At 35.6% G+C, this 26,131-nt stretch overlaps 3 protein-coding genes across 6 annotated transcripts in view; 2 read left to right on the top strand and 1 right to left on the bottom strand.

The window, feature by feature from the left end:
• LOC143901837 (uncharacterized) overlaps positions 1-26,131 on the bottom strand; it is a 107,206-nt gene that overhangs the window by 67,722 nt on the left and 13,353 nt on the right. For 2 of the 3 annotated variants that reach the window (XM_077414446.1, XM_077414455.1), the window contains 3 exons: positions 21,011-21,137; positions 20,667-20,721; positions 18,255-18,383 (listed from right to left, as the gene is read on the bottom strand). In XM_077414446.1, the coding sequence (XP_077270572.1) occupies positions 21,131-21,137 (7 nt within the window). In that variant the 3' untranslated portion in view covers positions 18,255-18,383; positions 20,667-20,721; positions 21,011-21,130. Of the gene's footprint in view, positions 1-18,254; positions 18,384-20,666; positions 20,722-21,010; positions 21,138-26,131 lie in introns of those variants that run through there. The other variant, XM_077414465.1, reaches the window with a different exon arrangement.
• Gogo (thrombospondin-1 like protein golden goal) lies at positions 1,345-14,102 on the top strand. 2 transcript variants are annotated; one of them, XM_077411371.1, is made up of 16 exons: positions 1,345-2,454; positions 5,542-5,688; positions 6,056-6,299; positions 6,744-6,948; positions 7,382-7,603; positions 7,699-7,848; positions 8,062-8,410; positions 8,978-9,108; positions 9,205-9,450; positions 9,596-9,851; positions 10,060-10,278; positions 10,461-10,629; positions 11,176-11,349; positions 11,510-11,651; positions 11,973-12,171; positions 12,265-14,102. In XM_077411371.1, exons 2-16 carry the CDS (start codon positions 5,628-5,630, stop codon positions 13,308-13,310), a joined length of 3,813 nt encoding a protein of 1,270 aa, XP_077267497.1. In that variant the 5' UTR covers positions 1,345-2,454; positions 5,542-5,627; the 3' UTR covers positions 13,311-14,102. The 2 variants fall into 2 exon arrangements, with proteins under 2 accessions (XP_077267497.1, XP_077267487.1); XM_077411361.1 differs by having other exon boundaries at positions 11,973-14,102.
• Positions 14,449-18,260, top strand: LOC143901830 (neuronal acetylcholine receptor subunit alpha-2-like). The gene is made up of 8 exons (XM_077414427.1): positions 14,449-14,557; positions 15,550-15,773; positions 16,058-16,102; positions 16,202-16,311; positions 16,505-16,718; positions 17,114-17,291; positions 17,353-17,505; positions 17,880-18,260. The coding sequence occupies exons 1-8, from the start codon at positions 14,497-14,499 to the stop codon at positions 18,230-18,232; spliced, it is 1,338 nt and encodes a 445-aa protein (XP_077270553.1). The 5' UTR covers positions 14,449-14,496; the 3' UTR covers positions 18,233-18,260.

Genomic DNA, 26,131 nt, shown 5'->3' with positions numbered 1-26,131 from the left:
GTTTCGGTAGACGCCGATAGCCGTGTGCGTGTGCAGCGGTGGAGAAATGCTGGAAGTATCGATTATTCAAGCTGTATACTATCGTCGCCGCCGAGGAGGTGCAAGAAGAAGTGCCGGGATGAAGAGAATGCCGCCCTTACCGTCGAGCAGACAGACAATAAATGGGAATTAGATTCAACGTAGAAGAAAAAGAAAGGTTTTTAAATAAAGGCTGCACTCGTTAATTGGCTGAGGTATGCCTCCCTGCAACGACCCTCCATTCTCTTTCGATTTGCAGCTATATACGAATAAGGGCTGCGCAGAAGTGGCTCGCGCCCCGGGAAGTTAAGCGCACTCAAACCCTCGTTTGTTTGAACATTACTCGCGATAATTACTCGTCGTGTCTCGTTAGCCAATGATTTATTGAGGAATAAGAAATATGGAATTCTGCAGAGGACATTCCCTTACGCACTATATTATGTCCGTCTTCAATCCTGTATTTATTTATTGAACAACGGGTCTTTGTGCAATCTTTGTTTGTAAAAACAAGATGGCAGAAACGACTGTACAGAAACAAAATTTTAAAGATTTTTAATGATTTCTGTTAGTAAACTTCTCTCTTTTTATATATAAAAATATAGAAATATTAAATTATTAATTATATATATATATATAAATATGACAAAAATTATATAGATACCGAAAATAACAAAACTTTAAAAATATTTATTCCTTCTTTTATAAAATTTATAATATTTCTTTGTAATATCTCTTCGGTAAAAATATTGCTAATATAATAACATTAGTGGCATTAATTAGACTAATTTTGTAGATTTAAACGTTTAAAAATAAATTGTTTATCAAAGATAGAAGAAAAATATAATTTAAATTGTCTAATCTAAGATTTAAATCGATTTCCATCAATCAATTTGCTCAATAATATATTAAAGCTTATATAAAATAATATTTTATTATACCACATATTTACGATGTATCGCATTAATATTCTAGATTTCAGAGAATACCCTTAATATCATTAAAGGGGATAAAAGAAGATGTATACGTCTCATATCTACATTTAATGTACAAATTATTCTTTCTTCCCCTCTCGAAACATCATATCACATTGATCTTCCTATATACCAACACTATCCTTCGCTTCCTCAGCGCCGATATTGCTCAAAACCACTCCCGACTTTGGCGCCTTCGCATTGCAATCTCTCGCCTCTTCGCCGTTTCTTCGGATATCAAATTGCCACCCCCCAAGGCGAAATCGGTCTCGCGTTCCTGGGCTCCGAAAACACGCAACGGGGTAACATGCTATCACGTATAGATCGGGCATTCATTCATAGAAGCCAACCTTCTGTCATAATGCTCAACCCTAAGGCGCACCCCGTCGAGCGATGAACGGGGGTGCTAGCGGGGGCGGCGGCGGCGGCGGCGACGGCGACGGCGGCATGGCAGCGGCGGCAGCGGCGACGGCAGTGGCGGTGGCGACGATTCGACCCCATCCGACACAGGGAAAGAGGGGTGGCCGGCGACCCCGGCTTTAGTCGCGATGTGCGCGTCGCCCCATCGCAGTTGCTCCCTGTTTCGCATTTCCGCGAGAGATCCCTTGCCGACGGGCAAAAATCTCGCGCCGATCACGTCGTAAATTTCTTTCCGATCTTACGGAATAATTCGAAACGAGGGAGAGTGCGGTAGTGATACCTGCGAACAATTCGACCAGAAAGTTGCGAGGAAAAACAAATTGTTTAATTTCTGAACTTAGAGTTTCTGTCGATTTAGTGCTTCAGTCTTCACGGTGTCATTATAGCATCGCGGTATTGACAGCAATTCTAAGAAAACGACTGAGAAATATATGAAGGAAAGCGTTTATTTCTTCCCGTGTTAACTTGAAAAATGCACACGTCGCAGCTATGGAGAGAGAGAGATTTACTTTTAAAGATTTAATAAATTAAAAAACTCGAAATTATACTTCTCGTTGACTAAAGAAAAGGGAAAAGGGAGCCGGGAGAGAAAGAGACGAAGTAAGAATAGTGTCGGTTTCTTAGAAGACCCGACTCTCATAAACATCGTCGGCATTCTCCCTCGGCGGGAGGGTAATTTCGTGTCCGTCGGAGGGTCGACCCTCGGAGCAGCGCGGGGATGCGCGCGAGGGTGTTTGTGCGGCGTGGATAGGCGAGCCGGCAATTTCGCGTGTGGCTCTCGATATCGATTCTAGGAGGCCGCCGCCACCGTCGGAGTAATCGCGCACCCCCTTCGTCGACCTTCGGTCGGCAAAACGGCCGCTCGTTGACATCGTCGTCGTCGATACGCGGAGGGGGGATCAATGAGAGGCAAGATCGATCGATCGGGTCGGAGAGCCGACGATCGAATTCATCTATATTGTCCTGCCCGGGGCGGAAGAAATCTATACCGGTCTGCGATTAATCCAAAGAAGATGCGGACAGTGTCAGGATAAGAAACATTTACGTAAGCGAAGCACGTTGACTTTTAAACAATATAAATGTTGGAAAGACATCGCAAAGATGTTTCAAAGATATTTTATTTAAAATTAGGATATCCATCGAATGTTTGAGGAGCTTGAAAATATCTTTCACATCATGACTTCTATGTTGCTTTTAGAAAATATTCAAAAATGCTTGACAATAAATGATAATTGGAGATAATTGAGTATAAATTTTAAAGAATTAGTCAAGATAATTTTTAAAGATAAATAATAAATAATTTTAACTTTAAGTAGAAGAACTCTTCAAATATATAAACTTATAATATATATGAACAAATATATAAACTAAAAAGTGACCGCTTGGCAGCATCATTGCATTATTAATTAATAAATAAGAGTTAATTTCTTTATCAAATTTTTTTTTGTATTAGAATAATTAAAAAATATAATTGTAAATTAGACTTTAATTCAAGAGAAACATATAGTTAAAGATGTAAAGTAATAAGAAAATATTAGTGCATAGTTGTTGCCGTAATTTTATAATTATTTAAAAAATGTCTTCAATGCTTGATACAAGACTGAGATTTATTAATTTAATTATTTAGCAATTTTCTACCGAGATTCACAGAAATATCTTTAAAAAATTACCAAAAATTTATTTTACGCCATAAATCGTCGATGCATCTTGTGCATGTTTCGCGATTGTTACTGCAAGAGTGCTCGATGTTGCCCTATATCGTCGCGCCTCCGACAGAGGGGCGATGTTTATCTGTGATATATCAATGTTAATCACCACTACGCGTGTTCGCTGCGATAAGCAATGCGTGCGTCTGTCTGTGTGGGGTCGGTATTCCCTTTTGTACGCAACTACGAACTCATTATTCCAATTGCATAATTGATCCAAATACTTTCTACACCATTCCGACACGTGGACTGTCCACATTGGGCACATCTATCATCCTCACATTATTACGTCATTATATAAGTATTTAAAAGCAAATGCAAAATAAATTCTTGCCAGCAACAATCAAGTACTACGTAATAAAAGAATTTTCTTTCTCTTTTTTTTCTCTTGTATAGAGAAGAAAACTGAAATTATAAAAAAATTACTGATAACATAAGTAATTCTCTCTACGTAGAATTTGATTTCTTGCTTTAATAATAATTTTCTTGCTTCAATAATAACTTCATTTTAATCATAAACATAATGAAATCAAAATTATTCTACAATATTATATTCTGATATCTATAATATCTATAATAAAAATTTTCTATAATAGAAAAATTACTTATTCGAATAGAAATTTTATTATACATCATATTTTTTGGTATTTTAAACGAGAAATTTTAACAAGGAAAAGGTTCACACATGGATCGCGTTTTCTCATAAATTAGCAGGGGAACGCGGATAGTGAGAAATCTCGATTTTAACGAGCACATTTATGGAAGGGTCCACCATCCATCCATTTTTGTTTCGCGTGAAAAGAATCCTCAGGGGGTTCGAGACACCCCGCGGAGACCAGTCAGGTCTTTCACAGATATGCGCAAATATTTTGTGAACCTAGGCGATATCGGAAAACGATTCAGACGAACATCACGTATATTTCGCAGTAGTCAGTTTTATAGTCAACTACTTAGGAATATAAAATTGAATATAAACAAAAATGCTTTAAAAGTTATTAACGTCTTTCAGCTATTAATGTCAAATCATTACTGTCTTCAAAATAAATTTATAAAAAACAAACTTTTCCGTAAGTTACATTCAACAAAATACTATTATTTTAAAAAGTATTCAATATGCAATATAAAAATTTATGCAGAAGTTTATTGCACATTATGCAACATGAGAAAATTGTGATTTTCATTTATATTGTTATTTATTTCACATATTTTAAGTGCGCGATGAAAATAGAATTCTATAACGTTAAATATATCATTCATTAAGTTTGCAAATGTTAATTGTGCTATCTGTCTATTAGCCTTGCGAGTATCATGATAGACATGAAATATCGTACCCCCTAATGCGGTCGATGTCGTACACAGACGCGTACATACATACGTGCGTTTTCTGAAACGGTGCACGCTATAGGGACGCGGCCGATCGATACGGACGGGAAAGGACGATGCCCGCGATTTCGATTTTCCTCCGAGAAGCGATGCGGGGTTGCCCTAAGGGTGCAACACGTGCAATTATACGAGGCTGCAGATTTTCAGAAGCGGAACGGGGGTGTAAAACACACGCACGCGCCGCCCGGTGACTTTGATCGTTGGCCCGAAGCAAAATTATGCCGCTACCGGCATTAACTTATTTGCATCTGGGAAACAACTAAATCGACGATGTATCTTGCATTAATATATCGTTCGCAAAAATAAGATGTTGGCGATTAGGGCTAGATAGATTTAGCAAGAGTTTACGCTGTAAAATCATAAATGCCTACTTAACTTTTTAATTATTGAGAATGTTTATTTTATATTAATTTAATCTTAATTTCTTAATATATATATACAAATTAAGATCAAAATTAATAAATAAAAGTTATAAATATTTAGAAGATAATTTTATTTGCCATGCTCGCAATTATTGCGCTTAAAATTAAAATAATATTATTATTCAAGCAAAGGAATTTGAATTAATATCTGCAAAAAGAGCATTACATTATCAATAATGTAATCAGCTTTTTACAAATTCCTTTTTCTTATTTGCACGAGAGAATAGAGATTTCTTAATTTCCCGTGTAAAAATTAATTTACGGATGGAAAATTATACTAATTGTAAGAGAATATCAAAAGTATTATAAAATCATAAATGCTGTTAAATTATATAAAGTGTCTTAATATATAATTTAAACTATGACCTCACAATAAACAACTTTTTGGAACACATAATGCCTGAATTGCATGTTCGATAGTTATCATTGAGGTTAAAAATATTTCAGGACCTTTATAGGAGCGTTTATTATTCCGACGTAATCTGGGTTACTCTGGTTTACTTTCTTTGAACGTAATCTAGTATGCTCTACTTTGCTGTAACTTATTTCATATCGGTAACGGTATAGTCTAATTTATTTAATGACAGTCAAATTTAATGCGCTTTTTATTATCCTTAACAGAATAGAGACAGAGCAGATTTGTTACATTTTCCGGGGCACCGAATTATCTCGGTTAGGCCCTGGCAGTCATCAATGAAGAGCCGGACATGAATTGGACATCCGAACGGTCATCATTGGGATTATTAATCATCCTTCTTCTGAGATGCGGTATTAACATTAAAGATTTTAATTTTCGCATAGACGTATAAGAAATGCAACGTTGTACTTAAAAAAATATATGATATCGTATCACAATAACGAGTAACACAATTGAGTGAAATAATAACTCTATTATTTAACTATATATTAACTATATTAAGTTAGCGATTAAAAATGATTATTAAGATTGAAAGACTAGTTTGTCCATTCTTATTAATTTAGCTTTAATCGTGGACGATATTGAATCCGCATTTTTTAAATTAAATTATTAATTCCTAATTATTTAAATTCATTAATGGTAATATTGACTAACGCCTCTATTAAAAAAAATATTTAACTTTGCGCAACTTTAGATGTTTGTGTTTAACGGTTTCAGGTATCACAAGATCGATGACAGACGCGAAGGAGCCGATACTGTTAAAAGTTGTAGCTCCTCCGTCCCACACGGCTTTGTCCGGCGATGTGACCGTTTTTATCTTGGACTCGGAAAAGGAATCCTCTATGGTATCCACAAGTACCATGTCCAACAACGTCACAAATGGCATAAAGAAAGACGAGAAAGAAAAAATCGATCCGAAGAAAGATGGAGTTAGCGCGGGTCACGAACCGCTCGTGCTTAGGTATGTAAAAAAATCGTAAAACTTCACGAACGTGCACGGCATTGCGACGCCCTGAAATGTTCAGCTGTTTACACGCACCCCTAAATAATCGAGCATTGAAATGAACTAGACGACGTTAAACCGTATTCGTAAAAGTAAAAGTATTTGCACAAAAAACAATTTTTATATATATTTTGTCCAAATATATATAAATATATGTCTAAAACAAATGGATAACAATAAACTTTTCTTTTCTACTTTTCTTCTTCGAAAATTTCGAAGAATAAATAAATTAATTGATTACTATCGATGCGATATCGTATCTTAATTCCAAAATGATATATTTAATATATATAAATTTATATTTAATATTCAATATATTAATATATATAAATTATATAATATTTAATATAAATGATTGCATTTTGATATATATCGTATCTTAATTTCGCGCATTAATTTCAGAGTACTATACGTCGATGGCCTCACGTCGGAATTGATCGGTGATTTCCTTCTGGATACCTTGCCGCATAAGAGTGAGAATATTTCTGTGATAATACCTTGTGGTGTCTTCTCACGCGGCGGAATTTATACACTACGACTTCAGTACAAGTTCTCAACCGTGGCTGCCAGATACAACACTGCCATTGCTGGGCTGCCCGAAATTGAGGTCAGCATACTACTTCAACTATCAAATTATACTCCACGTAATCATGTTATATCTTAATTATTATAAAATAAATAATTAATTTAACACACAGAACTTGAGTAACAGGGTTAATAATAACAGCATAATTTTTTATGTTAAATCTCTAAAATTATTGGCTATTTTTAGCAGTCATATTAAGAAACTTTTCTTTAGTAGAAATTAGAGAAATTAATATATCGAGCGAGATAAAATTCAAGATCGATAAACACTATACGTTTATTACACATAAATTATACATAAAAGTCGAAATCCATTTTTCTCGAGATTTGACTTTATATATGTATTTTTTCGGAAACGTGAAAGAATCGTGAAAAAAATCTTAACGAACGTCGTATTTATAATATCGGTGTCTCGTTTGAAAGTGTTGCCTAATTGAAATGCAAAACGTATCCAGATGAGCAGTGCCTTAGACGTAAAATGGCCAACCCCTTCTCTGCTTTTGGAATCCCAACACTTCGGTACATATCCTAGCCAGCCGGTAATAGCTACTATAAAGTACAACGGAATTTCATGTGTACCTGCCAACGGTGTTCCGGTGGCAGCTTATATTTTGCAACTCATATATTGCGGCACGACCGCGGCCGCCTGCGATCCACAGAACAACGGTCGCATGCAAGTAAGCGCCCACATTTGATAAAGGGATCGTGTCCGTGTAAAACGCGCGAGAACGTCGCGAAATTCAATCCCTTACGTTCCTCGAACTTTCCTTAGGTGCTCTATTACGAGGAAATAAACGGCTTCGCCTCCCCGAAGATCGTCAAGTTGAAATGCGAATTTTTCGGACTGGCCGGAAATTACGCGCTCAGATTAAAGGCCTCGGACGTCAATCCATCCGCGCCAACGACCAGCGCGTACATTAAGGTAATTAAGTTTCTTAATTAAAATAATTGGAGCATGCGGTTGCGGAAGGTAATAATTACGGAAGTAATTACTAGGGCATAGAAGGGTTAATATCATCACACACACGCGCTTATTATATATATAAATTAAAACAATTGGTTTTTTTTTACATATGTACATACATATGTAAACTATAATTATATATATATATAAGCACGTCTGTTTTACTCGCAGGTGGAATGGTCCGACGAGTTTAGCTTCAACGTCCACGCGAGATCGATCTATCCTTGCGAGGGATCGGCGGGCATATCGGTCCTCTTTCAGTACCCCGCGTGCCGTCTTCAGGGCGATCGCGTGCGCGTTTACGGCCGCCTGCGAGCGGACGTGAGCTCCCTGGCGCCGCCGTCCGCCTTGCACTACGTGGCGGAATTGAAGGCGGCGCCGGGTAAGCATTCGCTGAATTTCGACTGCGATATCTTCACCGAGAAGTTCATCGAGTATTGCTTCATATACGTGAGCCAGGCGATCACCGGCGCGATGGCGGAGGTGAAGCTCGCGTGTATACCGACCTTCCCGCTTCTGGGTGAGTGGACATGCGATAACGCTTAAAACCCGGGTGCCTCTCGTCCCCGACAGATTTACCGCCTCGTAATTCACCTCGAGAGATCGCGCGCTGCACGTAGATTTTTATCCCCTTAACGAGCCTCGCGATTGCTCACCGTTCGATGTAGGTCAAAATAAAAACGTGTGCGATTGTTTTCGGTGAAATAAAACTGGAGCATAAATTAATTTCGTTCATGACTATATTGTTAATAATATACTGTTACGTTTTATTACTATATATTTACTCTGACGAGGTTTGACGATCCGGATTCTATTCATTAATCACTTAAGAAAATAAATCGCGCGTGTATTTTTATATTTTCTTTGAGCGGTAAATAAATTAATTCTCACAAAAATAATTGAAACACGAATGATTGAAAATTTCTCGACTGCAGACGATATCGAAGATTAAAAGATTGCAAAAAAGCATGCGTGTCTCATTAAATTTAAATTTCTTTGAGCAATTTTGAGCCGCGACAAAGTGCTCGACTTTTGAGACACGTTTTATATATATTCTCCTCCCTACTCATCTTAATTATTAATGCAGAAAACGACGCGGCCGGTTGGGGTCCTTGGAGCGCGTGGAGCCCTTGCAGCAGCTCCTGCGTGGGTGGCGTTCGTAATCGATATCGATTTTGCGACACGCCACCGCCGAAATACGGAGCGAAATTCTGTCAGGTGAGTTTTAACGGCCGACAAAATGCAAATTACGTGGCAATCGGATCAAACAGTGACGCGTTTGCTCGGAAAAAAAAAAAAAAATAAATAAAACAGGGAAGAGCGGTCGAGACGGAATCCTGCGGCGGCACCGGCAGGATCGATTTCCAGGAGGCGTGGAATACCGAGGGATGGGAGTGCCGACACGGAACGACATTAGCGGCCGCGAGACCGGAAGTTACGGCACAGATCGGCGCGCAGTGTCGGTGTGGTTGCATTATCAATTTCGGCGATAATACCTTGAATAAGATACTGGCGGCAAATACCCAAGCCTGTCCCGGTCGCTCCTTCTGGCTGCTGCAGGTAAATCTCTCTCGCGCACATTTTGTTCTAATTATTTTTAATATACGCAACTCGAATAATCTTATACTCGGTCAATGAAAATTAATAGTGCTTCATTCTTCTTCGGCCTTTGAAGATACCTAACAATAGATCTCGATTTGCTTAGGCAAAATCGGACTACATAATCAGACTGCATTTGGATCAAACGCAGTTTCCCTGTCCGGGACAATATTTTCGTGCTCGCGACGGTGATTCGCTGAGCGCGGAGCTCTTGACGGATATCGCTTTTGACAAGGTTGCCCCTGTGACGGGAACGATATTTTCCTCGGGTCAAAGCTTGCTGCTCGAATTCTTTAGCGACGAGCACACTGCCTCGGGGAATTCCTGCGTGGGTGGTTTTTTGGGACACGCGAGCACGTTTCGTAAGCGTTACTTAACATGTATTATATAAAATAAAATAAAATCCAATATCAATAGATATCTATCAAATATATAATAATAAATATGATATGAGTGCAACGAATTATCAATTACATAAATCACTGTGTACTTTTATTTACTATACATTGTTTTCGTACTCGTTACAGTCGTTACTGTATTCGATGCAATTTACGTAATTGATATTTTCAGAAAAATTGTATGAGAATAAGACGTCGGCTTCGCTCCCTTCGGAAACGAATTCCACCCTCACTGTTGAGCAATGGATCTTCTGGGGACCCGCGCATCTAGCAACAGCATCCCTTTTGATACTCATATTCTTTATATCTATTTTTCTAGCACTACAATTTGCACTGAAATATAGGAAGTATCATATCGCGGAGGACTTGGATACTCTGAGCGAGCACTCCGGTGAGTATCTGATATAATTTCGTGTATTAAAAGATTAGGCATTGATTATTAAGAAGTTAATGTCGACAACAAGCGCTAATCGTACAGAATAGAATTAATTAATATTAGAACAACTAATATATTATGTGCTACATAAAAACGTATTGGAACATGAAAACATAAAAAATTGATAAATTATTCAGGATGTAGCGATATGATGGTGGGCCGAGCGAAATCGATGTCTTCTACGACACTAATTTCGGAAGTCGCGTCCCTAGTGGGACTACCAAAGAAGTGCACACCAAGACTGTCGAAACGCAAAGCACCTTGCGCGGTGGAGGATGGTTATGATAGTTCGGAAACTTTGGCGGAGTAAGTGACAATTTGGGACTTAATAAATTAAGATCTTTATAATTCTTTGATATATGGATGGTTAAATATTTTTAATTTGATCGCATTTATATATTTAATATTTTAACATTACTGTGTGTGTGTGTGTGTGTGTGCGTGCGTGCGAGCGTGCGTGCGTGCGAGCGTGCGTGCGTGCGTGCGTGCGTGCGTGCGTGCGTGCGTGCGTGCGTGCGTGCGTGCGTGCGTGCGTGCGTGCGTGCGTGCGTGCGTGCGTGCGTGCGTGCGTGCGTGCGTGCGTGCGTGCGTGCGTGCGTGCGTGCGTGCGTGCGTGCGTGCGTGCGTGCGTGCGTGCGTGCGTGCGTGCGTGCGTGCGTGCGTGCGTGCGTGCGTGCGTGCGTGTGCGTGCGTGCGTGCGTGCGTGCGTGTGCGTGTGTGTGTGTGTGAGTATTGTGCAATTTTGCTTTATTCATTCTATGAGAAAGCTATCGATTTATTGAATATTTTATTTGCAACCCCTATATCAACCATCTGTATTCTATTCTAAGGTATATACTTTTGATGTAATAGATACGAAGACGAGACCAGCTTGAGCTCGACCACCTTGAAGTTCCGAGATAACGAGGAAAGCTGTACGGAGAGGAGTGTAATACCGAACAAATTGCACGCCGATGAACCACCAGCGACGGTATCGGCTATTATGGCAATTGGCCAGCCGGAAGTAAAATATGCCACACCAGTCAAGTAAATATGATTCTAGAAATAAAATTGTTTGTTCATATAATTCATTAAACTTAATGAAGAAATATTTTATATAATATCCATTGCCAATGTGTAATCGCCGGCCGCGTTTTGGAATGCCTCCGACAGTCGAATGGACAGTTTAATAATTTGTACATTGCAGATTACGCACTCTGGGATCTGTCAGTCCCGCGAATAAATTGACGTCGGGCAACACGACGAGATGTCAAAGCAGAGCGAGTATTACCGACAGCCCGCATATTGCAAGAATTCATCGTTACACGTCTAATCCTTTGCAGTCCAAGGTAGAGATCTAATCTGATTGCGTGGTATTTCACTTAAAACCACACAGAAAAGTAGTTGAAACAGGATCAAGAAAAAAAGAAGCTAGATTATTTGTCTAATTAATAAAGCAACAATATTTTATCAATATAATGTCTAACGTTAATGAAATTTAATTAAATCAATTACAATAAAACAGACGATCTCAAATAATTACTCAAATACAAGTGAAATAAATGTAATGTTATTCGGGAAAAATTTAAGAAGAAGGTAAACTTCAATTTTAACTCGACATTTTGCGCTAGAAAAGTTATTTAATTACTGCGACCGAAACCTGTTATCAGGATTCGTCGACGAGCAGTCCGTTATCGGGCACGTCCACGTTACGCAGCGGTAAGGAGACGAAGGACCGTCGAAATCGCGAGCGACTGCTACAGGGGCCCGGTTCGGAGTTCAGTCTGACAAATCCGGAGACGGATATGGAGATCGACTATTACGATTACAACGTCGCGAACGCCGGCGCCGCGCCGGGCTCGTACTTAGGTATGGATCCAGCTTTTCTCCTATGGATACCCCCGTTGTCGATGTCCGAGGATTCTCAAGGTCCGTCTGCGGATTGTCCGGATTGTTTTCAAGGCACGACGACGAGCCCGGCGTTGTACCGACTGCCGGAGAGCACTGAAGGCGCGACCCTGACCCCGGCCGAGTATCGGCGTATGCGACATCAAATCGCGTCTAGCGTCGAGGAGACTAGACCGAGTCTCGAACAGCAACGCCAAGACTCGACGTCCTCGTCGTCGTCGAGGAACGATTCGTCATCGGCTAGCGTTCTGTCCGAGGATAGCATCAGCGAGAGCAGAACCACCAGGCTGAACGAACACCTACTGCCGATCCATCGGATCCTGGAGGACTCTAGGACACGGGTCAGCGAGGAGTCTCTGTGCAGTCAACTTGCGATTGACAGGACCATTCCCAATCGTCTTCACGGCACTAAACCTGATCTCTCCCAGGAACAGAGCGCTGCGAGAAGCAGTCGGCAGGACAACTATGTAAATATCTTCGACGGCGTCGTGGCGAAGGCGGAGGATAAATCGGAGAAATCGAGGCAGGCCTTCAAGAGGCATCCCGAAGAGGCGGTACTTCATCACGGTACTTCCAGGCTTCACGTGACTCAAAAAGCGAAGGATGTTTCTCAGGGCGACAAAAAGAACCGCTGTTTCAAAAACGAGAACGCGCCTAAGTTGTCTAGCAAGTCGACCAGCTCGAAGACTCAAGGATACGCGGACGGCAAGGACAGAGGTCCTCAGAGTGCCAAGGACGATCCGAAATCAGACGTCGTTCTGACAAACCTGAATGTGAGCGGCCCGTGCAAGTACCGAGACTTCACGCAGTTCACGCAACCGCGCGAGATCAATAAACTCTCGGACTGCACTAATATTCCGATGATTGAGTTCTCATCGGGGCCGCGATTGAACTCGCCGGCGGCGACGCGAAGACTGACGACGGACAACCTGAACATCAGTCTGTCCAAGAAAGAGATTCAGAGCCCGGATTACGGGGTCGAGAGCGACATGAAGACGGAATCGCGCGACTCCTTCTACGACTTGATCCGCGAGAACGAGGACGGTATCAAGTTCGCGGACGACGACGACGAGTATATCGATAACAGAGCGAATCTGTGAAATTTACGTTGTAATTGCTACATATGGGAGCGCAATAAAGATTATTGCTATTTTACGGCTGAGAATGTTGTATCGGTACAACGATGTTTTGGGGGAATCTGACGGGACATGTTTTGACACGTTAAACGTTGTTATATTTAGCAATCATATGCATAATCTTCTGTTACGCGTGCAAAGGAATGACGTAATATTACAAATGTATTGTACTTTCTAGTCATAAGACAAATTATGAATTGTGGACAATTATTATTCGATGATTTTAGACTTTTTTTAATGAATAACGATTAACGTGTCAGATCGTATCTCGATCATGTATAATTCTTTTCTAACACGGAAGAAGGCGGAAAAGCGAGTATAACTGCTGTAATCGCTATTTTTGTAAATGTGTAGAGTATCTTGCACGAGAAATGTAAATATGCTCCGTCCAAATCATATTGAAATGTAGTTATTCCCCAAAATTCGTAACCCTGCCTCGAATACCTTGTTATTCTTACACTTCACTCTATTCTTGATTATATATATGTTTCATATAGACTTTTAAGCGAGCTCTCTGCATTCGCGATCGGAATATCGTACAAGTTAGGCAACGTTGTCAATTAACTGAAAATTAGATCTTGTCATATTTTTATCGCCATGCTAATGAAAATCTCTGAAATACTTTTAGATTTACATACAAATGCGACGCACTAACAATTAATCGCTCCATATATTCGGTGTAATTTCTGTGATATATTGATGTTCTGTAGAATTACCGCGTGTACATATAGAAATAAACATTTCTCGTATATAACATACAGACAGTTTTCCACCAAATTATCACAATCGCAGGAGAAAGAATTATTTCGGTATTAAAGGTAAGTAAATCTTTTCATATAGCAATATAAAAGTAGAAAAATTCTCATCTATTATATCATAAAAAATATCACATATATAACTTAAATCAGCTGAAAATACCTTATGAGTCAACGTGACAATTTACAAAAGAATTTAAAGAATTGCAAATTTCGAATTTCATTGTATAGATTTTTACTTGATTGGTTGTCACAAAGTTTCTACATTGACATCCATATCTTGGGGGCGTTCGGCGTATCAATAGCGTCGAGTATCACGAACTCGGCGATAATTAATCTGGTACTATAATGAACAGAATTAGTCGACTCGAAATCGTTGGCTCGTAACGATCAATATGAGAATATTAAACGTGTTCGGATTTTTTGGTATCCTCTGCATCAATTTCGAACAATTCAGTACGTAAGACAATTGATATCATTAAAATAGAACTATTTACGTAATTACGTATTTTTAACAAGTTCAATAATGTTGTAGTCATGTTATCAATATTTCTATCTAAAATAATTTTAAAAATAATTTTGCTTTCTCATAGAAAAAACTTTGTTTTCGTAAAAAAAAAATTTTTTTTCGTTTTTTTGAATGTGTTCAGAATGTTCTAAAATGTCGAAAAATTGCAATTTAAAAAAATGTCTGTATGTATGTATGTATGTATGTGTGTGTGTATGTGTGTGTGTATGTGCCAAATTTACCGAAATTTCTATAACTCCAGAACTAATCAACCCAAATCTTAACGAATTATATATGAAATAGGGATATAGAAAAAATTAAAGAATATAATAAAATTAATAAAAATTGCTAATAATTAAGGGGTTCTTTTTTAATAAAATTTTGAATTTGCAGAAATGTTTGTTTATGCTTTAATTTCCGCAAATTTGGAGATATATCGATCTATTTCTAATTTTATTATATTTTTCAGTCTTTTTTCTACTCCTATATATATTTCATATATAATTCGTTAAGATTTGGTTGATTAGTTCTGGAGTTGTAGAAATTTCGGTAAATTTGCTCTAACTTCCGCAAATATTGAGATATCGGGCTTCTTTATAGTTTTTAAGTGTGCAAGTAGAACCCTTTGCTCACAAAGCTTCCTCTATGAGGAAGCCAAAAAAATAAATACTAATAATTATACATTAAATAAAATAAAAGCTTCCTCATATTCATTAAATTTATACATTAAATAAAATAAGCTTCCTGTAATAATGAGGAAGCAATGTGCAAGTTTGTAATTTGCACTCTTTTTATATTTATGATTATATTGCCTTAAAAATCATTTCAATTAAAAATAATATTAAAGTAAAATAAAATCTAATTTAATTTATCGATATTGTAGTAAATTTATTATCAATATATACAAATCAGTATAAATATTTCGTTAATGTTTTCATAGATGCTTTGGACAGCCTGAATATTCATAATTGGATTGGTGGATTTGACGGATATAAGGTATCGGATTTGGATATAGTGAAACGAAATTGCAAGAATTTGGAAACTTTATCGCCATTATTACGCCTTAAAAAGCATCTTTTTTGCGATTACGATGATACTGTTCATCCAAATTATCCTAAAACAACCAATGTTACTCTGGCCTTGATGCCAAAGCTAATGAATTTCGTAAGTGTACATAAGAAACATTATAATATATAAATTATAGTTATCCAACTGTGGAAAATCGTAATAAAGTGTGTCCATTCTCCAAATACAAAATTTATAGGACTAATAAATTTTAGTTTCATTTCATGACATAAAACATATTCCTCAACAAAATAAAAGCTTCGCTACTGTTACTTGACTTACTTGAGACCCGAATTTTTATAGAAAACTTATTTTTTCCATGATATTTGATAGCTATTTAATAATATATTGCGTGTAAAAAAATTAAATAACTTTATTTACAGAAAACAGACAATGCTAAGCTATTATTGCACAGTTGGATGTCACTTGTGAGTACTTAATTTCTTTATTGTCATTACGCCTCGTTTTTTTGTGTGTAATATTAAAATATTTAATAAATTTACTACAATATAGTATTTATTTGACAGACGTGGACGGATCCGCGACTTACTTGGACACCGAGCGATTACGACGATATAACTTTTATTCATGTAAAAAGCTGGGAGATCTGGACGCCCGATCTATGTCTCAACAATTCGTAAGTAGACTTTTTCTAATAATTTATAAAAATTTATCCAACCCTTTCCGCTTTAAAGTAAATTGTGTTTTAACAATCCATTTTCTTATCCATATTCTTTATAGGCAAAGAGTAACAGAAAGCATCAACAAAAATCTTTTATATATCACGTTATTCTTTTAAATCTTTTACTTGTCTGTTCTATTTTTTTTAGTGCCGATATGTCGAGTGATCAATATGAGCTACCTACGACAGAGTGTTTGCTCTTCAACTCGGGATCCGTCAGCTGCGTCCCCGTAGTAAAATTTATTTCAAAATGCGATCCCGATTATACGTATTGGCCTTACGATAAACATCAATGTCGCGTCACGTTTATTTCATGGAGGCATAAAGGGGAAGAAGTCGATTTGCTGATGAGTGGAATTGGGGTATGCGCTTTAATCGAAAATCATTTAATTCCCTAATTATTTGATCTATCATTATTATTACATAAAACAGTGCCTGTTAATTCCCATTGCCTTCCGAATAATACTTTCTCTGTCTATGCACGTGGGTAGATACTAATTTGATAAAATTATTTAAAAACTACGCGTTGCAAAAATCAAATTATAACGTATTTAGGATTAATGAGATACTTTTATATTATAACCCCGTGCTTTTTAAATATTTTTGTATTTTTTTATAGTGCGAGCTTGTCCATGTAAAAAATGTAAAAAAGATTAAAGATTATTTTATATTAAAAAATTACAATATTTAATCGTATCTATTCACATTAGTTTGATGAATATTCTGACTGTTAAAAAATCGATATCTTCTTTCGCAGATTACTATGAGCAGTTACATGAATGACACGAGGTGGGATTTCAAGTTTATCAATTCGATAAGGGAAGTCAAAAAATATAAGTGCTGTCCAAACGACACGTATCCAAAAATCAATTATAACTTCTTGTTGACGCGCCATCACGGCAAACATCGCTCGTCTATTATCATACCGGCTATCGGTGAGTAATTGTTCGCAAAAGTGCAAGGAACTAACAATAAGGACGATACATTTCTTTCCAGCTTTGATGCTACTCACTTTAATAGTGCTCTGCCTCGACTTGAAGTCAGTTGAACGAATGGCGGTAGCGAGCGTGAATTTTGTTTGTCATTTCCTCTGTATGTACGTTGTGCATTGGAGTATACCATACAACAGGATTAATCCCCCTAATATATGTAAGTAACGAAAGATCATAAAAAAATATAATATGTAAAGCATATCTATATAAAATCCAAATAATTTTTAATTTTTTAATTATTAATTTGAAAACAGCATTTTGCTAAATTAAAATTTAAAATATATTAAAACAGACTTAAAATATTCATTGATTTAATTTGCTGAAGAAAATATAAGATATCACATTATATTAGAACTGTCAACTACAATTAAAATTAAGTATATCGAAACATTTCCAGTATATCACACATACATAACAAACGATAAGCATTAATTGGCATTAAAATCGGACTTAAAAGACCTATAGTTTCTAATATATAACAAATGTGAGTAAATTATTAATAAATTTATAAATTTCATATTTATCTTACAGTGTTATTTTACCGTGAATCCTTAGCATTGGCTACCTTCGCGATAATACTGACGGCTTTGTTACGCAAACTGGAAGATATGAGCACAGAGATACCAAATTGGATCTCGTTTACTACAGCATTTGTTTTGAACAACAAAGCTGGGCGTTTTTTGATCCTTAAAGACGACGAGTTTAATTGTAAGATAATAGACAGAGATATTGTGACTGAAGAAAACTTGAATGCTCCCAAATCTGAAATAAGCACGAAGGAATCGTCCTGGAAATACTTTGCTGCTATTATCGACTGGTTATCTTTCTTCTGTGTGATTCTTACTTACGTTATCGTCTTGATTACTCTAGTACCCGCTGGTTAATCTGTGATAAAAAATATTAACGCTGGAATATCCTCCAATGTTCCCCATCTTCCACAATGTTTGAAATACTCTCATAACATTCAAATGTCATTTCGTTGCGTGCATCTCACTTACGTTGTCATCTTGATTACTTTTATATTCACAAGTTAATCTAGCAAAAAGTATAACGTCGAAATATCTTGCTTAATATTCGTTAGCTTCCATAATATTTGAAATACTCTTTATAATATTAAAATATCGTTTTATTAGATAATCCTCAATTTTCAACCAGAGTATTCAAAACGATTACTTCAAATCAATAATAAAATTATTTAAAAGATAATAATATTTATCGTAAATAAGTTATCTTTAGATTAGAAAAGATAAAATAATATTTCAAGATAAAATTCAAAAAAGAAAAATAATAATATTAAATTTATTTAATTTATTTTTATTTACAGAATAAAGAGATAAACTTTATCTTTTTTTCAAATTCTCTTCAAATAAAATAATTATTTAACCATAATAATTTTTTATTAAAACAAAGGATTAAATAAATTGGGTGCAATATTTATATAATTGATGGTTATCAGTACTCTCTACTTATTAATATCAGCTGATAGTATCTGTAGTGAGTATTATATGCGTATTACAAAAAAATTCTTTTTGAGTTTTACTCTACCGATATCTTCTAAAATAAATTCAACGTAAATTATATAATAATTATTGGCCGATCGTTGCTGAACTGAAAGAAAGTAGAAAGAAAATAGAAATAAACAGAAGGTAGAGAGTGTAGCAGTAACATCGGAACTTCTAAGTTCCCATACAAAATTTATATACTCGGACTTATCGTCTATTTTTATTGGTTATATACCTACGTATCTATGCGATGTATACGTCTTGCTGTTTTTATATTGCAAATGGTAATATTAAGAAAATAGTCAGATGCAAACAGACTTTTTTATGATTATCTTTACTACGAATGACAGAATCCGTATTTTCAACGATTCGAACGATTTGTTGCTGAATCTCATCTCGAAAGGATGCAGAGATGAGAAATTTAGAATGACGTAAGATCCGAAAGGAATAATTTTCTTTGTATACTTTGTATACTTATTAAAATTTTTCGTATATATTATTTCAAAATCAAGAATTTTTAAGGTAGGCGTCTCGCTACGTGCTAGTCATGTGACTGTTTATAGGTTTTTACGTTCAGAAATATATTTCAGGCAATTTTTGCTAAGGGAAAAATAATTTTATGAATTATGGTGTAAAATTTCATACGTGACAAAGTATGTTGATTTTTCCAAATTATGTGATTTTTTTCATTTGACTCCGTTTTGATCAGCTGATCATGAGAGTCGTCGAGAAAGGTTACAAGTGAGAAAAATACTTTTCGATTGAATTTTGACACGTACTGAGAAAGGGTTTCAAAACGCATGACAAGGGTGTCAATCACTATTCAATTCGACTAAGAAAGACGAACCCCATAACCTGCAACTACAGTGATTAGCCAGCGGCGTTGCCAAGTCTTCCCAACCTCATCTCGACCAAAAAATGTCTGCTCGATTACCGCATTTTCATTAAAATAAACTAAAAAATTAGCAGCGAAATCTCCGGTAAACTATATATTTTATGGTTGCATCGGATTCTTCGAAATCTAATGTACAAAAAGCAATGTTTTTTCTCACTTCATCTAATCGAAAAATGCGAAAATATGTGATCGAAACCGTGATAGAGCCTTCTTTTTCTGGCCGTCTGTATGAAGTAATGCAAAATTTGTGGTTTTCGAGATCGATTTTCTAGAGTAAATAGTCGGTAAGGAGCCACAAAAAAAATCGACTGCAAAGCTGATCATATAATTTGATATAAAATCCGAAATCGAAAACTTTATCTAATACATGCCCTGACGAGACGACTACCTTAAGTGATGAGAAACTGATCCATTCTTAAACAATTACTAGAAAAAAATTCTTCTATTTCATAACAAAATATATATGGGATCTCACGTCGTTTTACTACTTTAACTGGTATATAAACCATATTTTTATGCAGTAAGTAGTATTATCAATCACTACAAAATTCTATTATGTCATGGTATTGAGACTCATGGTATTCCCAATTTTTCAAAATATCTATAAGATCTGTTCATAATGTGTGCATACGAGTACATTGCGCATATGCACACTAAAAATTAATCAATAATATAAATACAATATAAATACAATAATAAAGAGGATCTAGGATTAAAGTTATCCCCCCTAATCTGCTTCTAACTTATCTATTTCGAGGCAACAAATATATGGAATGCTTTACCTATATATACTAATCTGCAACATCTTTATATTATTATAAAATTACATACATGCATCTAGATATATATATGTATATATTTAATAAGTTGCCACACATCTCTCCGTTACTTCAATAAATAAATAAATTATTCATCACTCACCGACCCCGATGCGCAGCAGCGGAGCTTGTATCTGCCACGTATAGCTACGTAGATTCTGTAACATACAAATATAAAATTCATATTAAAATAGCATTCAAGAAAACCAATATTTCAAAATATTATTTTTACGCGCATCGAAATTTCTATTCATTATTCAATTAGATATTTATATATAAATAACTATTCATTCTCCGAAAAAGATCTTTACAAGAATAAACTTTTAAAAAATAATTTAAAATTACTTCTACATTTGTAATTATTATTTCTGAATTATAGTAAAATAAAATGGCAAGAATAAACAGAAAAAAATATTATTTTTACACAAAATTAAAAATAATATTTACCGCAAAGTTGTTCCGCCGGCGTCCGACGCCTCTCCTAGGCCTCCTTCTCCTCTTAAGCTTCGTCTCAAGCTATCTCTGTTCGTCAGCTTGGATTCCCTCGATACGATAATGCTTCTTTCCTTATTTTCTGAAATATATATAAATAAACGATTTGATTAAATAATTGTTACGCGCATTGAACTTCTTATTCAATTATTTAAGATATATTGCGTAATGCTAAAATATTATTTTCTTTTTTTTATAAGTGTTTCTAAATTAAACATATTAAAAAGATTTCTATATTTCTTTCATTTGCACCAATTTATATAATATTTAACCCTGATGGGGGGGGAAAATAGAGACGCAAGCCCCTTACAAAATTAGACTTTAATTAAACGATATTTGGGGGAAAAAAGGAAGAGAAAATAAACTAACATATTTAAATACTTCAAAATTAAATACTTTTTTTCTACTCTATAGATAATATAATTAATTATTTTGTAAGTGAATACTGCAGTAAAATAAATATTTTACTCCGATTTTTATCCATAAAATAAATATCACATGAAGGAAATAAAATTAAATAAAAATGTTATATTTTAAAAATATTCAACAGTTTACTTATTTACAGTTTTATTTTATTTCTTTCTTTTATTATTTTGTATTATTTATCAAAGCACTAAACTAAAAAAATGTATTCAATTACAATATATTAATATTAGAATTAATATGTTATATCCTCATAATATTCTATTAATTTTAATTTTTAAAAGTTTTGTCTGTGCATAGTGCAGCTTGGCAAAAAATGCAAAAAAAAAATTACCTTTATCAAATTTGAACATAATCCTTTTTTACAATAATCACCGGTGTTACTAATTTCATTTTTCACCAATCATATCTTAGCTAATATATAAGAATTATATTTTTTACGTGTATTTTTATTTATTTCTATAGAAGCAAATTTATGTACATTTCAAATTGTTTGTGCCCCTTGTAATTATTATGCAAGTAACATTAAAATATGCATTAAGGGATCCGGCAATAATTCATCAATAAATTCTTTTATAAGTTCTAATTGTAAGTTCTTTCCTATGAACTACGTGCATTTTTATATGCACAATAAATCGACGAGCGATTACATCTATTCCAGGGTTAAACATTTATAATAATTTGTCCTAGCCCATCTATTTCAAGGCAATAAATCTGGGAAATGTTATATCTAATCATGATATATTGTTTCCTCATAGAAAAAGGTGATGGTGAAAAATTTTTTTTTCGAGATTTTGATGGAAATAGGTTTAGAATGTTCTAAAATGTCAAAAAATTGTATTAGTAAAAAATGTCCGGAAGTATGTATGTATGTGTGTATGTACGGATTTTTTGGAGATTTTATTGGAATTTTTCTTTTTTTTTTATATATAGAAAAGTGTGTTTTATCCTATAGTTTTCTCAATATTTGAGATAGCGATCTATATCTAATTCTATTTAATTTTTCAGTTTTTTCTACCCCTATTTCATATATAATTAATTAAGATTTGGTTAATTAGTTCTGAAGTTACAGACGTTTGAAATTTCGGAAATTTTGATCGCGTATAAAGCTAAGTCTAATCAACCGAATTTAAAAGAATTATATATGAAATATAGGGGTAGAAAAAAAAGACTGAAAAATATAATAAAATTAGAAATAGATCGATATCTCTAAATCTGCGAAAGTTAAAGCTTCCTCTATGAGGAAAAGTGCAAATTTTTCTAATTTTTCATAGATCTATTATTTCATCTTAAGTTAATGGAAAAAAAACTCATCGATATGATGCCCTGCCAATAAACCTGATGCCTCCTTTTCCTCATCATCCAATTTCCTTCGCTGCACACTCGATCACGACTCAGCACTCACACGGTAACGCGATTGAGAGCGAATTAATTGTCGCAAGTAAAAAATATATTTCTTACAGCTAAAAACGGTAGTAACAAATAAAATTAGTAAAATGATGCGATGCCTTATTAAACACTCCCGAAATGAAGCGATGTATTGTTATGGCATTCTTCCATTATCTAAATATAAATTCATCGAGAGATTCGAGCATCAACGATATTCATATCGACTCCGCGCAGATACAACGTGAGTCGATTCAGTAACCAACTAAATTGAACGAATCATCTGAAAATGCACTCGAGACACGCTTGCTACACAATTCGAGCGCATAAATTCCACGAGATACAAGTGCAATTAAACGGTCAACACATCACTGCATTCCGTTACTTAAATCACTTGATCCGCGCATTCCATCATACAAATCGCGCAATTCGTCGATTCGCGTATTATTCCGCGCTTTTGATGCAAAAGCGCGACGCATTCAAGTTTAATTATCCTTCAAAAGATAATCATCGTTAGATAAATCGTCGTTAAATCGCGACGTTAAACCGGAACGTTAATCTAGTGCTCTGATTTTCCCCTCGCTCCAATCTTTATGGATAAACCACGCGAAAGACCCGCTTTGCGACGAACGAATACATATAGCATCTCGGTACGTTCGCAAGGAGTAAGTCAATCAGTAGCGTATAGACGGATAATCCGACAATTAATAGAGAACGATTCATATTTCTAATACCTATGGTATCGGATCGTCGTGATACTTATCGCGACACATTTCGCGGCACAGTAACGCCTCACACGGAGCAATTCGCTCTGCTACCTGTCGCTTCGAGTGTCGGGAGGGGAATGATAGCACGGTGATCTTTCTACAAACGTGGCGCGGTTTACGACGCGGCGTACATACGGCGCGTATATACTCTACGAAAAAACAAATACTGTCGCCGCGTGCCAACCGTCTCGCTGCTAGTAAACACAATACCAATTTTACACAATGTCTCAGAAATATCGTAAAATACCTATACCGCTGAATAATATATTCCGTTCCTTACATTTTAATAAACGGACTATTATCGCAAATTTTACGTTTGATTTTACAGATTTGTTAGCGTTATGTAAAACAATAATTTCATTCAATTATTGCTTTTTTTTAATATTTTTATCTGAGAAAAGTAAAACTGTGTAATTTTAGTAAATCAAGTGTTGTGTATCAAGATTTTAATAAATTAAAAAGTTCATGTAACTTAATCTTACTTATCTATTAAAATTAGATAATTTCAATGCTTATAAAATATTTAAAAATTGGAGAAAAAAATAATAATATTAAATTAATTTAATAATTTCCGTAAATTCGTTTTACATATGGATCAATATGCATTACAAAAAATTGTCATGTAATATTACATCAGGAAACTGAAATAACATAATGGGGGTTATTAAATATTTCTTTGGATCAGAGGGGAAAAATGTCAAAAATCTATTTTTAAATCACAAGACAGACTTTTTTCACGTGAGTGAAAATCATGCTCTCAAAAATATCTCCGGATAACATTTAAACAATATGCAATTACTTCCAATTTAATACTCTGTGCATACATGATTTAAAGACTATTAATACGAATACGTACAATGCTCTCTCAAGAATTGATTAAATTTCCCTCACGGGAAATAGAACTTAGACTATGTCTTAGGACAAATTTCATCTAAGTGTTCTTTAGTTAAATAGTGATTACAAATGACATTACGAATATCATATTGACTTTTAAGATATATTGGTCGAATTGTATCAAATTTCAAAATTAGTTTCAATTGAATTCTTCAACAGATACATGATCGTAAATAAAACTTATAATCAATTAGAATCAAAAGCCATGCGATCCAAGCTTAGGTCTTTGACAGAGCCTTATATTAGTTTCTGTATACATATATGTCTATATATATACATATAATTTTTCCAACAAACTGCGCGCCGATCATTTGTCGGACTCAAAACACAATAATTGTTAGAATTAAAAACCCTTCCCTCCCCGAAATTAAATCAACTCGATTTAATTATCTGAAAACTGTAAAGAAATTTTTGCAGATAATCGGCGCGCAGTTTGTTGGAAAAATTATATGTATATATATAGACATATATGTATACAGAAACTAATATAAGGCTGTCAAAGACCTAAGCTTGGATCGCATGGCTTTTGATTCTAATTGATTGTATATCGTTACGATCCTATTTCTCTTATTAAAAATTATAATATATTTTATATGATGAGATAGTCTAATTGTAAAAATATACGTTTTTTATAAAAAAGTGACGAAGAAAAAAAGACGAATTAGATAATGAATGTTTGTAAAAAAAAATTGCGCCGATATATGATGAGCAAGGTACTTATCACACACATCATTTTACGCGTGAAGTAACAAGAAAACTACAAGCCTGAAAAATTGTTAGAAGCTACACAAAGCACTTTATAAATAAAACTTCCATAATACTATTAATAGAAAGGAGAATACTTCTGCTATTTTGAGGATATCTTCTTTTTCATTTTAATATTATTATTATCATACTTCTTTTCCACGTGGCTATCCAATATTATAAAAAATATATAATTATAATGAGATGTACATGTAAAATATACATATGAGTATGAGGAATTAACCATTCTTGCTCTAATAGCTACTTTATTTTAATCTCTCTCTTTCTTTCTGTATTTTTTCCCTTTAATTCTATAACAGTTAAGTATCGCGAATTTCTTTATAAACCGCGTATTTCAATTTAGAATCGTTGAATCGGCGATGTTCTTTCACCGATAAGCGTTATCGTGTATACGCGCTATCTCCGCAAGAATCTTCTCGAGTCTAACGTTTCCTAGAATAAGAGGGTGGTCTCTACTGTTCGAGAGCCCCACGAAGAATGATGGTGCATCCATCGTTCCTCATAATCGGAAGCCGAGACCAGACGATTGCGAAGTCAGCTCAGACCGTGCGCGGTCCGATCTCTCGCGGGCTCTCTTTCTCTATCTCCCCCCCTCTCTATCTCTCTCCCTCTCTCTGTTCCTCCCTTTTTTTCTCGCCCTCTCGGGTTCGGCTCGGCCTCTCGACCTCGACGCCGATCGAAGTCGAAGCGTATATAACGCGCGCCGCGGCGCGCGGCCGTGGCCGCCGCCGCCGCCGCCGCCGCCACCGTCGATATATTCGGGTCGTTCGGATGGTCGCTCGAATCTCGGAACGAGCACAAATCCATACTGCGCCACGCGCGCAAGAGAGCCGAGGATCGT

Source organism: Temnothorax americanus, unplaced genomic scaffold (genome assembly GCF_048541705.1).
Source record: "Temnothorax americanus isolate GAGA-0224 unplaced genomic scaffold, ASM4854170v1 Scaffold10, whole genome shotgun sequence".
In the NCBI taxonomy this organism is placed as follows: Eukaryota; Metazoa; Arthropoda; class Insecta; order Hymenoptera; family Formicidae; genus Temnothorax; species Temnothorax americanus.
This window is presented reverse-complemented; position numbering and strand designations above follow the sequence as displayed.